The 13,918-nt window shown below is 39.6% G+C and overlaps 1 protein-coding gene and 1 pseudogene across 2 annotated transcripts; one reads left to right on the forward strand and one right to left on the reverse strand.

Moving 5' to 3' along the window:
• Window positions 1-575: 575 nt before the first annotated feature.
• On the reverse strand, window positions 576-4,986 carry LOC114208111 (microtubule-associated protein 1 light chain 3 beta pseudogene; annotated as a pseudogene).
• Window positions 4,934-12,492, forward strand: SIKE1 (suppressor of IKBKE 1). 2 transcript variants are annotated; one of them, XM_028102064.2, is made up of 5 exons: window positions 4,934-5,158; window positions 5,383-5,488; window positions 6,379-6,521; window positions 7,695-7,808; window positions 10,514-12,492. In XM_028102064.2, the coding sequence occupies exons 1-5, from the start codon at window positions 4,988-4,990 to the stop codon at window positions 10,613-10,615; spliced, it is 636 nt and encodes a 211-aa protein (XP_027957865.1). In that variant the 5' UTR covers window positions 4,934-4,987; the 3' UTR covers window positions 10,616-12,492. The 2 variants fall into 2 exon arrangements, with proteins under 2 accessions (XP_027957865.1, XP_027957866.1); XM_028102065.2 differs by having other exon boundaries at window positions 4,934-5,146.
• Window positions 12,493-13,918: the final 1,426 nt, after the last annotated feature.

Here is a 13,918-nt window from a genome sequence, read left to right on the forward strand (position 1 = left end):
TTGGATTTAGGATTCATTCTAATCTAGGATGATCTCATCTTGAGATTCTTTTCTTAATTACAAATACAAAGATCCGTTTCCAGGTAAGGTCACATTCACAGGTACAGGGAGTTAAGGCTTGGACATATCTTTTGGAGAGACACAATTCAACCTACTACAAAGCATATTTAAACCTTTTAGGAAATAGGGATGTCAGTTTAAATATTAATACCAGGGCAATAAATTATTAAGTAAGACAATCAATCAGAATTACAGACTTTTTAGATGTTAAAGGTTATTTTCACAGGCCACAGCAACAATCTCTGAAGTCAGGGTGTCTCTTAATTAGAATTAACATTTACGAGGAGTTTTATGATACAAACTAGTATCTGCTTTTCTGACTTTCTAGAAGACTAAACATTTTTCCTTATCTTACTGAGATTTCTTTTACCATAATTATGAAGGTCTGTGGTTTTTCAAGACCAAGTCTTAGAAAGCCATTAGTTAGCAGCAACAGGAAAAAATAGGTATGAGAGCTCAAAACTTACCCTATGGTGGACAAAGGAGCAAAATAGAACAGACACATTTTTCTAATCTTACACCAACAATTTCATTCCAAATGTCTCCTGACAGGCATACACCATATACAGGAAACCATTTCATGCTTCTCACTTTTGCACACTTCAGAAATTGGCATGGATATGCTCAACATGCTGTGTCCATTCACTACCAGGAAGAAGGCTTGATTGGTGTTGAACTGTAAGAGCCTTCCAATTATTTTGATGAGTTCACTCATGTTGATGTGATCAGGTGCAAGGAACTCAGTTTTATCCAGGATAGGAAACTGCTTCTCACCCTATATAGTTCCTTTCCCCCCCGCCCCTTGAATGGTTCTCTTATCACTGGGGTTTTGGTAGGATGTTGCTCTTGAGTAACTCCGGCATCTTTTATTCTTTGTTCGAAGGTACAGCACCACTTGAAGGTCTTCTCCAAGGTCTTGGCATGGTAGGTTGAGGTGGTTTGGCAGCAGTGGTGACTCTGACTGTGGTGACAACAACTTCTGCAAAGATCTATGAAATAGCTACTATGTTCCTTCTTCTCCTGGCTCTTCCTCCCTCAAATGTCCCCCTACTCTCTTGTAACTCTTCCTCTATTAGACCCTTCCCATATGAAGGCTATAAACATGCTCAAGACTTGTTCATAAAAATAAAAGCAAAAACAGAAACAAAAACCCTCCCTTATTTCTGTATCCCCTTTTAATCACTACTAGAATCATAGGATTGGTCAAGGGTTGGAGTGTCCTGCTGGCATTTGGCTTTTTTAAAAAGTGTACAGGAGCACCTGGGTGGCTCTGTCAGTTAAGTGTCTGACACTTGATTTAGCCTCTGGTCATGATCTCAGGGTAGTGGGATCGAGCCTCCCCCCACCTTGGGCTCCATGCTCAGCATGCAGTCTACTTGTCCCTCTCCCTCTGCTACTCCCTACCCCCTGCCCTGCTTGCATGTGTGTGCCCTTTCTCTCGCGTGCGTGCGCGCAAATAAATAAATAAAATCTTTAAAAAAAAAGTGCACAGAAATTAGGTGTAAGAGAGAGACTATGGTCTGTCCAGAGCGCCTATTATAAGAGCCCTGTCTGGTCAGGGAAAGAAAATTAGACCACAAAAAAATAATCTGATAAGCAGAGAGAATATGGACATATTCAAAAATAGAAGAGGTAGATGAGGTCAAAGAGACCTAGATAGATTGAAAGAAAGGTTATAGTCAAACAATTAGATATGAAAGCTTAAAACTTCTTTTTCTTTTAAGATTTTATTTATTTATTTGACAGAGAGAGACACAGCGAGAGAGGGAACACAAGCAGGGGGAGTGGGAGAGGGAGAACCAGGCTTCCCGCCGAGCAGGGAGCCCGATGCGGGGCTCCATCCCAGGACCCTGAGATCACAACCAGAGCCGAAGGCAGACGCTTAACTGACTGAGCCACCCAGGTGCCCCGAAAGCTTAAAACTTCTGATGAGAAACAATTCTTGGTGAAAGATCAAGGGTATGACCAAATGATCAAGGGATGACCAAAACAAATTCAATGTCTCTAGAAATGAGGAGGCCAAGGAAGACCCTTAGCTAAATTGTCCACATAGACATGAATGCAGGCAAAGCATGAAGTAATCAAAAAGACTGTAAGCCAGTTCCTCAAATCTAGGAGTAAAGTAGAATACCCAAGATAGAAGGTCAGTAATTGATAGCAATAAGGAGGAATAGAAGATTCTTCAGCTGGATGATACAAACTTAAAGTGGAGGTTTTACACAAGCAGGTATGAATAATTACTTGGCAGTGTCATTGGGGAATTAGAATAACCAGTCTAGTTCTCAGCTGAATGTGGGTGGGGCATAGAAGAATAATTACCACCATTGAAAGGGCAGCAGGGCTTGTGGTGTCCTTGAGGAAGAGCTATTAGAGAAGAAGGTGACTTGACGTAGGGAGAAGACCAGTTGGGAGACTGTCGCTTCATCTGGATGAGAAAGGATGATGGCCTAACCTACCCAGTAGCCGTGAGAATACAAAGAAGGAAATATGTCCTAAAGATATAAAGGACATATATTGCTTTGATAACTAATTAGGTGTGAAGAATAACTAGGAAAAATAAAGGACAACTCTTAGGATTCTGTTTTGGGCAAATGGCTATGAATGTGCTCTTTACTGAAACAGAGGGAGGAGCAGGTTTAAAAAAAATAATGGGATCAGGTTCTGACCTCGTTGTGCCTCTGGAAATGCCCTATAAGCAACCAAAAATATATATTCTAGGCTCATGAGAGAGATTGGGGCTACAGAGATAGATTTGAGAACCGTCATCCCTGAAAGGAAGTCAAAGACAAATAAGGGAAAGAGATCATTTAAGGAGGTGTTTTGTTTTGTTTTAATGAATGAATGAAACCTCTTTATATCTGTGGCTCTGTGTTAATCTTTTTCCTTTTGGTCAGTAGTCCTAATTTGTTATTTTTGTTGAACTTGTTCCCCATCTCCCTCTTGACAAACAATTATTGATCATGTCCATTGTGCCAGCTATTGGGAATACAAAAGTGAAAAGCATGGTGCTTTCCCTGCTGTTTCTCTAACCTCTCACTACGGTTCTGAGGCTCTTGCCCCTTTTACCAGGCTCTTAATCTTGTCATTACCTTCAATTATTTATAAGAGTATGAACTCTTTCTCCCATTAGACTAAGCCCGAAGGGCAGAGACCCTGTGTCATTCTCTGCTGTATTCTAGACACTAAACAGTGCCTGAAACAAAGCAGACTCTCCAAAAATATTTATTAAGGTAATGAATGAAAAACAACAAAGTTTGACATACAAGCTTGACAAAGTAAACTCTTGTAAACCAATATAACAAAAAGTACAAAAGTCATCGCCATCCTGGTTAATTAATTAATTAATTAATTTTTAAAGATTTTATTTATTTATTTGAGAAAGAGAGAATGAGAGATAGAGAGCACGAGAGGGAAGAGGGTCAGAGGGAGAAGCAGACTCCCTGCTGAGCAGGGAGCCCGATGTGGGACTCGATCCCGGGACTCCAGGATCATGACCTGAGCCGAAGGCAGTTGCTTAACCAACTGAGCCACCCAGGCGCCCCCTGGTTAATTTATTTGTAATTTATTAATTGAATTAAAAAAGAAAAAATAGGCAAGCAGAAAATAATAGTTACTGCATCTCACACCCATTAAGATGGCTAACAGCAATCACAACAAAAACGGAAAACACCAAGCGTGGGCAAGGGTGTGGAGAAATTGGGACCCTTATGCAATGTTGCTAAAAATGGAAAATTGTGCAGCCACTCTGGAAAACAGTGTGATCTTTCCTCAAAAAATCTAAAGTAGAATTACTCTGTGACCCAGCAATTCCACTTCTGGGTACAGAGCTAAAAGAATTGAAAGCCGGGACTCAAACAGATAAACAACACCCTTATTCATAGCAATATTATTCATAATAGCCAAAAGCAGGAAGCAACCCAAGTGTCCCTCAGTGGATGAATGAATAAACAAAATATGGCACATGCATAAGATAAAATATAATTCAGCCTTAAACAGGAAGGAAATTCTGATGTGCATGAATAAAACTTGAGGACATGTTATGTGAAATCATCTAGTCACAAAACAAGTACAATTTGCAATGATTCCACTCACTGTACATAAGGTACCTAAAGTAGTTAAATTCATAAAGACAGAAACTACAATAGCAGTTGCCAGTGCCTGGGAGTACTGCAGTGGAACAAGGAGTTAATATTTAATGGGCACAGAGTTTCCATTTTGCAAGATGAAAAGAGTTCTGGAGATGGATGTGGTGATTGGTTGCACAACAAAGGGAAAGCACTTAATACTACTGGAGTGTACATTTTAATATGGTTAAGATGGTACATTTATTGTATTTTACCACAATTTTTAAAATTAATTTTAAAAAAGAGACTATGCACCGGGGCACCCGGGTGGCTCAGTGGGTTAAGCGTCTGCCTTTGGCTCAGGTCATGATCTCAGGGTCCTGGGATCAAGCCCCACAGTGGGCTTCCTGCTCAGCGGAGGGCTTGCTTCTCCCTCTCCCTCTGCTGCTCCCCCTGCTCATGCTCCCTCTCTCTCTCAAATAAATATTTAAAAAATAAAAAAGAGACTAATCACCAAAAAAATTAAAAAACTGATTACTTAGTAACAACCCACATCAATCAAAACGCGTAGGGACCAAGAAACTCGGTCCGCCCAGCCGCAAACCAGCTTGACCGCTCAGGCCCTGGGAGCCAGAAACCAAGGGCGGGGAAGGGCCAGGCCTGGGGCTCCGCGCAGGGTGAGGCTGCCCAGAGGCCGCTAGCTCAAGGAGGTCACCCGCGGACTGGGCCGCCACTGCGCAAGCGCAAATGGAGGTTGCCGAAGCGCCTTTTAAACGTACCGGAAGTGACGTTTGTAACGCTGAGGCAGGTTCAGGGAAGATTCGGGTAGGTGAGCAGGGCTGGGGCTGTGGTCCTGGGCCATTATGAGCTGCACCATCGAGAAGATCCTGACAGACGCCAAGACGTTGCTGGAACGGCTGCGGGAGCACGACGCGGCCGCAGAGTCGCTAGTGGATCAGTCCGCCGCGCTGCACCGGCGAGTGGCCGCTATGCGGGAGGCGGGGACGGCGCTTCCGGACCAGGTCGGGCAGAGGGTAGGGGGCCGTGCTCGCAGGATCTGTGCACCCGAGGGGTGGAGGGCGAAGGAAGGTGGGAACTCGGCTTTAAGTTTATGCCTAGTCTCAGAGGGTGGCGGTGAGAGCGTTCTGCGGGGTCGCGGTTGAGAATGCTGCCCTGGAGCCCCGATTCCTCCTCCTTCGGTTGCATCCGCTGCTGTTCCCCTGTTAACGGCGCGCTTAGTCTGTCTCTGTTTGTCCAGTATCAAGAAGATGCATCCGATATAAAGGACATGTCCAAATTCAAACCTCACATTCTGCTGTCCCAAGAGAATACACAGATTAGAGACTTGCAGCAGGAAAACAGAGGTTAGTCAGGCCTTTTGGTGTAGTTATGATTTTCTCATATCCAGTAATATTTCAAAAGTTCGTGCCAAACTAACTATTCACATCCTGTATGTATCTCCAGATTACTACTTTTTTTCCCCCCCAGATTACTACTTTTAAAAGAGTTATTCTGTGATGGCCCAGTAACAATAAAGTTTGTTACATTACCCTTTTTAAGGTCATCTGACTGATTTTGTATCTGTAGGCAGCTTATCAAAAGGGTGCTTCATAGAGTTGAATTATTGCATGGCTTATTTATGTATCCCCATATGTATATTTGCACAACAAGAGTGTTAATATACTCAAGGGCTTGAATTTTTTATGTTTAAACATTAATTGAAATAAACACGTTAAGATTGAAGAGGTTTTTTAAATGTTCTTGTGCAAGGTGGAAGAACTGAATTTTAGCCTCAGGGTATATATTCTTAGGCTTCATGAGGACATTATTAATGGTAGCAGTATGAAGTTATTTGTGTATCAGTTGACAGCTTTCACATGTATCATTCCATTGTATTCTCATATCTTCATTTTGATGTAGATAAGCCGTAGGTACTTAATATTACAATGCAGTTAAGAAATAGGCTCGGAGAGGGTAATGATTTGCATAAGAGTAGTAGTAAGCTAGTAACTCACTGAAGAAATCCATGTCTTCTGATTCTACATCCCATGTTGTTTCTACCAGACTATGCTGCCTCTGCCTAGAAAGTTATTTTTCTTGTAGACCTTAACTGTTGAGTTTTGTAGACTTAAACACTGGTTATAACTTTGCATTCACAATATCTCATGGAGTGTCATAAAATTACAATGTTAAAAGAGTTTTGGCTTTGGGAGCTCTCAGACGTCACTGCCAAGCGATTTTATTTTTTTGATAGAGCTATGGGTTTCCTTGGAGGAACACCAGGATGCTTTGGAACTCATCATGAGCAAGTACCGGAAGCAGATGTTACAATTAATGGTTGCTAAAAAGGCCGTGGATGCTGAACCAGTCCTGAAAGCTCACCAGTCTCACTCTGCAGTAAGAAACTTTGATGAATAAATTCTGAATGAACGGGATTAAAATCTTGAACGGGATTAAAATCTTGAATTGTTTAAAATTGATTGCTTGTTTTTGAAGTAAGCTTGTTTTCCTTTCATGTTTATGAAAGGAAAAAATCCACATTCGCTATGGATTTTGCTGTAGCTTTGTAAGGATATGAATAGAAAGAAGGGGGTAAGGGGCTGCTCAGGAGCTTTTTTCTTTCAGTGGGACTAAGGTTCCCCACTCCCGCCTGCCCCAAGATCTCTTTTCAAGATGAATGGATGCTTATGCAAACATAAGGCAAGGTAGTGCTGAAGGTGCTCAGTAAATACTTGGTTGTTACTGTACTTTCACTAAAATATAAGCTCCTTGATTGTAAGGAGCATGGGTTCTTCTCTTATCCCTAACACAGTACCTGGCACATAGCAGGCAGTCAGTAAACCTTTGTTAAACTGAACTACATAGCATCATACTATGTTGTTGGAGAGAAGTATGGTTTTTAAAAAATACATGGCATGGTTTCTACACTTTGGTTGCTTATGTTTTAATTTGGGAGAACCAGTAATTGTGCTTAAGTTTGTAGAGTGCTTCACAGGTGTCATTGTACATTCATATGTACTATATCATTTAAACCTGGATTGATAGATTGGCATCTCACTATCTGTTCCATGAAATTTATGAAAGATAAGTTTCATCTTAGATTCCTTTGAAAGCATTTTACAGAGTTAACAAAAGTCTTAGGGAACAGGAATATTTTAAATATGTGACTAGCTCTCAAAGTAAATAAATAAATAGCTCTCATCTAGAAGAGAAAAATAAACTATTTTCTGTAATCTGGAGGAAAAAACTTAAACCTTAATACAGTTTAGCTCATATGAAAAACTTGGGAAGAGATATATCCAAAGATAGAATAAGGTACCTTGGAATGTGGTAGGCTTCCTGCCAATAAAAGTATTCAGTGGGTGGTTAGACTAGAATCAATCTTGAAAACAAATTGTGAATACCACAAATGACTTTATTATGGCTTTGCCTCTAAGGACTCAGATTACAGTGAAACTCCTATGTAACTTCTGTAGCTTAGATTAAATGAACATAATGCACATGTTCTCATGAACTTCGTATCTGCAGAAAAGATAACTTTTTCACCTTTTTTTCTTAATATCTTCACAGGAAATTGAGAGTCAGATTGACAGAATATGTGAAATGGGAGAAGTGATGAGGAAAGCAGTTCAGATGGATGATGACCAATTTTGTAAAATTCAGGAAAAACTAGCCCAATTAGAGGTAAGATTGTTGCCATTGTAAGCTCACAATATTCAGGGAGTTTTCTCAGAGTCTGGAAGGTATGCCATCACTATCCTAGGCAGTGTTATTAATGTTTTCTGTGTGTTCATGATTTAAAATTAAAATTCCTCCTCCAGGGGTGTCTGGGTGTCTCAGTCGGTTGAGCATGTGACTCTTGATTTCAGCTCAGGTCATGATCCCAGGGATGTGAGATTGAGCCCCGTGTTGGTCTCCACCCTCAGCTTCTGTCTGCTTGAGATCCTCTCCCTCTTCCTCTGCCCCTCCTCCTATTCTCTCTCTCTCTCAAAAAATAAATCTTAAAAGAAAACAACTTCTCCATACCCTTTTCAGGAAGGTAAATGTAATCAGCAGCAAACAGTAAAAATGCCAACTATGTATTGGCTAGAAATTGAGATATTATCATATCAAGAGGGTAGAGAGAGTGGAAGAGACAAATTACATGTGAGCTAAAATCCCTCCTCTGGGGACGCCTGGGTGGCTCAGTTGGTTGAGCATCTGCCTTTGGCTCAGGTCGTGATCCTGGGGTCCTGGGATAAGAGCCCCGCATCGGCTCCCTGCTCCACGGGGAGCCTGCTTCTCCCTCTCCCTCTGCCTGCCGCTCCCCCTGCTGTGTGCGTGCTCTCCCCCCCCCCCCCGCTTTCTGACAAGTAAATCTTTAAAAAATAAAAAAAATTGGGGGGCATCCGGGTGGCTCAGTCGTTGAGCGTCTGCCTTCGGCTCGGGTCATGATCCCAGAGTCCTGGAATTGAGCTCCACATCGGGCTCCCTGCTCAGAGGGAGGCCTGCTTCTCCCTCTCCCATTCCCCCAGCTTGTGTTCCCTCTCTCGCTGTCTCTCTCTCTGTCAAATAAATTAAAAAATAAATAAATAAATAAAAATAAAAAAATTTTTAAAATTTTAAATAAATAAAATCCCTCCTGTCATAAAAGGAAGTCAAATAGGTAATACCTAAAATCGATGATCAAGAAATAGCAGAACACGGGGCACCTGGGTGGCTCAGTCATTAAGCGGCTGCCTTCGGCTCAGGTCATGATCCCAGTGTCCTGGGATCGAGCCCCGCATCAGGCTCCCTGCTCTGTGGGAAGCCTGCTTCTCCCTCTCCCACTCCCCCTGCTTGTGTTCCCTCTCTCTCTCTCTCTCTCTCTGTCAAATAAATAAATAAAATCTTAAAAAAAAAAAATACAACAGGCATATTAATAATTATTATTTCTTTATTAATTATGGAAGTAAGTACCAAAAGAAATAGATAAAAGTATTAAAAGTGGGGGCGCCTGGGTGGCTCAGATGGTTAAGCGTCTGCCTTTGGCTCGGGTCACAATCCAGGGTCCTGGGATTGAGCCCCACATCCGGCTCCTCACTCAGCGGGGACCCTGCTTCTCCCTCTCCCTCTGCCTCTCCCCCTGCTCATGCTTTCTCTCTCTATCTCTGTGTCTCAAATGAATAAATTAAAAAATCTTAAAAAAAAAAAGTATTTTATAAAAGTGGTTGCCTTTGGGGAACAAAGCCAAGGGTCTGCCGTTTATTTTATAAACCTTATAGTTTTGATTCTTTAGAAGTTATTTTCATGTAATGTTTTAACTGTAATAGCAATAATTCACCAAAAAAAAAGGCATAGGGGTATTAGTATGCCTATAAAATTATTAAGAAAACGCATTACAATAGATGGTTTGAATGTTGCTTATTACCAGATGCTATCATGGTGGGCCCTTTGAGAAGTAACATAAAGAAAAAGATAGGATATCCCTGCTCAGAGTCTAGTGAAAGGAATAAGACTACTACTTACATGAAATGGTTTATACATGCTAGGAGAGATGCACAGTATTAAGGGAAGCACTTTATGTGGTAGACAATTTAATGACCCAGACTCTGGGTGAAGCCTGAGGATGCTATGGTTTACCAGAATTTCCTGCAGAGAGAATAAGGATGAAGAGTGCAAGCTGCCCTACCTGGAAATCAAAGGGAGTGACAGGGTCCCAAGTAGGAATTCGGAGCTGGTTAAAATGATAGAATGACCTTGTCTACACTATCCCTGATTTACTTAGATATGGAAAGAGCCCTAAGGAAATATGGGACAAATTTTATTTATATTGTTAAGTGGAAAGAACACAAGCATCGGATTGAAACCCCAGCAATACCACATCCAAGTTCTCTGAGTTTGGATAAGTTTTTGGACTTTTGTGAGCTACAGTGACCTTATCTTAAAGAGAGCATGGATGTGGGCAACAGTATCTGCCCTACAGGTTGTTTTGAGATGATATATGTAAGACACCCAGTGGTACCTGACTTCCCCGGTGAGTAGTTTCTTCCCCTTTTTTTCCTTTCTCCAAAACATCCAGGAGAGAAGACTGAGCAGAGTCAAAATATTATTAGGAATTTAAAAGGTAGAAGAAACAGTGGTACAACTTGTGGGAACCACAAAAAGTATGACAAGCAGTGAATTCCTCAGGTGGAGAGAGGCTTTGTTTTTTTCTTTGTTGTCCTAAAACAGGGCATGTAGAAATTACTCAGAAAATGTATGTTAAATGATTAATAATTCATGTTTTAGGAAATTCTCAGTTACTTTGTTTCCATAAAATGTTTAAAATTAAAATAATACGCTTTCTGTTCCTGGCCCAAAACAGTGTATCCTGATGCAGTTTAACAGTCAAAATATCTGAAATAAACAAACCTTTTTTTTTTTTCCAGCTTGAAAATAAGGAACTTCGAGAATTACTGTCCATCAGCAGTGAGTCTCTTCAGGTCAGGAAGGAAAACTCAATGGACACTGCTTCCCAAGCCATCAAATAACTCAGCTTCTGAATGACAGCTGGAGATTGTTTATCAAGGAAGGAAGTTATTATCTTTCGAGTATTGTCCATCTAGTGTCTTGCCCCAGACTTGATTTAGTGTTGATTAAAGGTATCAGGTGGCAGTTTAGAATTCGCAGTCAAATTGGCTGTCCACAAACGGTTTTTGGGTATGTTCGTGAAAATACTGAGTTTCACCATTCCTTTCTCTAAGAGACTACTTTTAATTTTCAGTTCTGGGACCTCAATTTATATAAACTGTTATCGGTTCCTTTTTGTTTCTTCACATCTCTCAAACTTAGATCCTTTTATTATAAGCCAGCAATTTTATTTTATATAGGATTATAAATTACAATTCTAAAAAATTTTTAAGAGATTAGCTTTTTAAATCTATTTGGCATAAACCTAGATTTTTTTTTTCCATTTGAGAAAAGTAATACAATTCCACACAACTAGATTGGCAGATTCTCTGATTTGTACTGTCATTCACCTCCTTTGAAGTTTTAAGTCTCTCTGGTGCTAAGAGTTGGCACTTTATGACCTGGTGTCTTTACTCTTAATTTGAGAGAACCTACTGTTAGTCCCCAAGAAACATACTTGAAAATAAGTAACAGTAGGGTCATCATGTTGTTCAAAGAATCCTGAGAAATTTGTCCTGTGTGTGTACACATACACATGTATTCTTAATTCAAATGCTGAAAGTAGCTGTTACTCTATTAGATATTAGTAGTCAATTTTTCAATATTGTCCTCCTTGGAAAACTTCAACTTGGATGGTTTACTCAGTTGAAGAGCATATAATGGGTTTATTCACATCATAGTTTTTAGGTACTACATTCTATTTAATTTATATATAACTTCTATTTTATAGTTAAGAACCATCACTTACTTGGATGTCTTTCATTACTAGTACTGATAGTTCGCTTTCTTTTTAGATCCATTTTTCATGAGGAAGCAAAGTTTTATCACCTAATGAGAGTTACCACATTTGTTGTGCTGTGTAGGCAACAAAGCAGTGTTGAGATTCAAATGCTGAGCCGTCAGCTAGGCTCACTCATCAATTCACTTGCCTATCTCAGTTTAGTCACATGCCAAATTCACAAATTACTTCATGTTATACTATCCATTTAGGTTTGCCCAAAAATAACTGAAATAATGAATCCTAAACCTGTCCATATTTTCCAGTAGCACTAAGCACCATACTGCAGAGGAGAGACACAGTATTAAAAAGAGTTTGTTAGTGCTTTTGTGTGATATAAAATTTCTTTTGTACTGCCATAAAGAAGTAACTCCAGTTAAAACAATAAAACCTCACTAAGATATCCTGAAAGCATCTGATCCCACTAATACTGAAAGGACTTGGCCTATAGTCATGATCTTTAATGATTAGGTATATGTCATTTAAGAAACTCAAATTTCTATTCGAAGTCCTGCTTAGAATTTGAAAAATACTTCCACCCCCACTGTAGGCATTTTTTTTTTTGTTTCCCAACAGTAAGTAAAACTTAAGTCCAGCCATTTGGCTTGAAGTATATGCCCTAAGTGCCACTGTGTGTCCCACAGTTCCACTCAGGAAGCAGGTACCCCTACATGATATGTCCGCTGCCATGGCCAGTTTTCAGTAAAAATGATAAAAGTCATTAAATGGCCCATTAAAGTATGACATGGTGTCTATCTACCTTATGTTCCTTTAAAGTTGTTTATAAAGTTGTTCACATCTCAGATACCAGGATAAATTTATGTTAACTTTTCCCCCTGGCAAATCAAAAGCTTGAAGTTTGAGTGAAAGAGCTCTCAGTGCCCTACAAAATGTAAATTCTGGCTGGTGTTAATACAAATACATAATTTCTAATAAAAACATTTTAAGAGTAATAGTTAATTTTACTCAGTAATGAATCTACTTATTAGGAAATACAAAGGTTTATTTTTCACATATATAGCAACCTGTCAAGTAGGGCTTTTCATAAGTATTTTGTAATTAGCATAAGGTAGTCAGCAGTATAACTACAAATAGCTGTTTCTTAAATGGTTTTAGAGATTTCCTCATGATTAAAAATCAAAATTATACAATTACAACTCATTATAAAATTAAAACTGAGTTTGGAAGTACCTTAAAAAATACTTAAAGATTATCCACTTTTACCTTAATAATACTTTACCTTTTACTTTGACTTATAGTAATACATTATGCATAATTTGATTCAAACATTGAAGGTCTATTTCAGTGTTCCCCAAAATGGTTTGCTGACTACTGAAATAGAAATTTGGGAATGGGATCTAGCAATTTGTATTTTAATAATTGTCCCAGATAACTTCTAAGGATACTAGTTTGAGAATGTCTAATCTACTATGTACCAGACACTTCATTCAGGATTATGAATAGAAAAAAGGTGGGGGAAAGGCCTTGACACTTTTTGAAGAAAAATTTGGTAGCGAAGACAGACATATAATTACAGTGCAGTGATACATCCAATATGAGGCTGTATAGAAGGGGCTATACGGAGGAGAAAGCTTGGTGCTTTCTAGTTATCATATAATCTCCATTTCAACTGTACCTCATTTTACACATACTCAGGCACAAGGAGATTATGCTATATGTCTAAACTAGAACCAAGATTCTAACCCAGAGAGACTCAAACATATTCTTAACCACTAAGTTAAGATGCCTTTAAATGCCAAATACTGGTTGGAGTTCAAGTGGTTCTTGATTAGCAAAATGTTTTTAGTAGTAGTGCAAAAGAAATAACCACAGCCCATATACTAGAAAATACGAATTCAATAAATGGAGTCATAACTAATGAAACTTGTCATCTCTTTCTAGAATGATGTAACCGAGAGCTTGTATGCATACAACTAGCATGGACAGTGTTTAATTAGTGGTCACCTGTGTACGGAAAAGTGCAGTTCTGTCTTTCAAATCTGCCTCCTTAGTGTGTGGCTTTTCATCCTTCATGTTCTTTTGGTTACAGAAAGGTTGGCGCTGTATGAGATGTCTTGGCCATATTGAAGGCAAGAAAAAAAGGGAAACGGCCTATGCCAACTGTGTGTATACTCTTTTATGAAGAAAAGCAAAGCTTTCCCAGAAATTCCAGACAGATTTCCCTGTCTTAGTTGCCTACCTCTTTAAATGGTCACTTCTATTTGCAAAGGCTGGGTACATAGTTGCCTCAAATAACATCAGTATTCTATTAGCAAGGAGGAAAGAGTATTGAGAAAGCAATTAATGATGTCTGACAAGCCCTTTTACATTGAATAGTTTTTAACAAGTGAAAGCATTAGCTGAAGGTGTTGGTGTTGGGTAGCCA

This window comes from Eumetopias jubatus, unplaced genomic scaffold (genome assembly GCF_037043125.1).
Source record: "Eumetopias jubatus isolate StellerSeaLion01/CBP00866 unplaced genomic scaffold, mEumJub1_p1.0 scaffold_4, whole genome shotgun sequence".
In the NCBI taxonomy this organism is placed as follows: domain Eukaryota; kingdom Metazoa; phylum Chordata; class Mammalia; order Carnivora; family Otariidae; genus Eumetopias; species Eumetopias jubatus.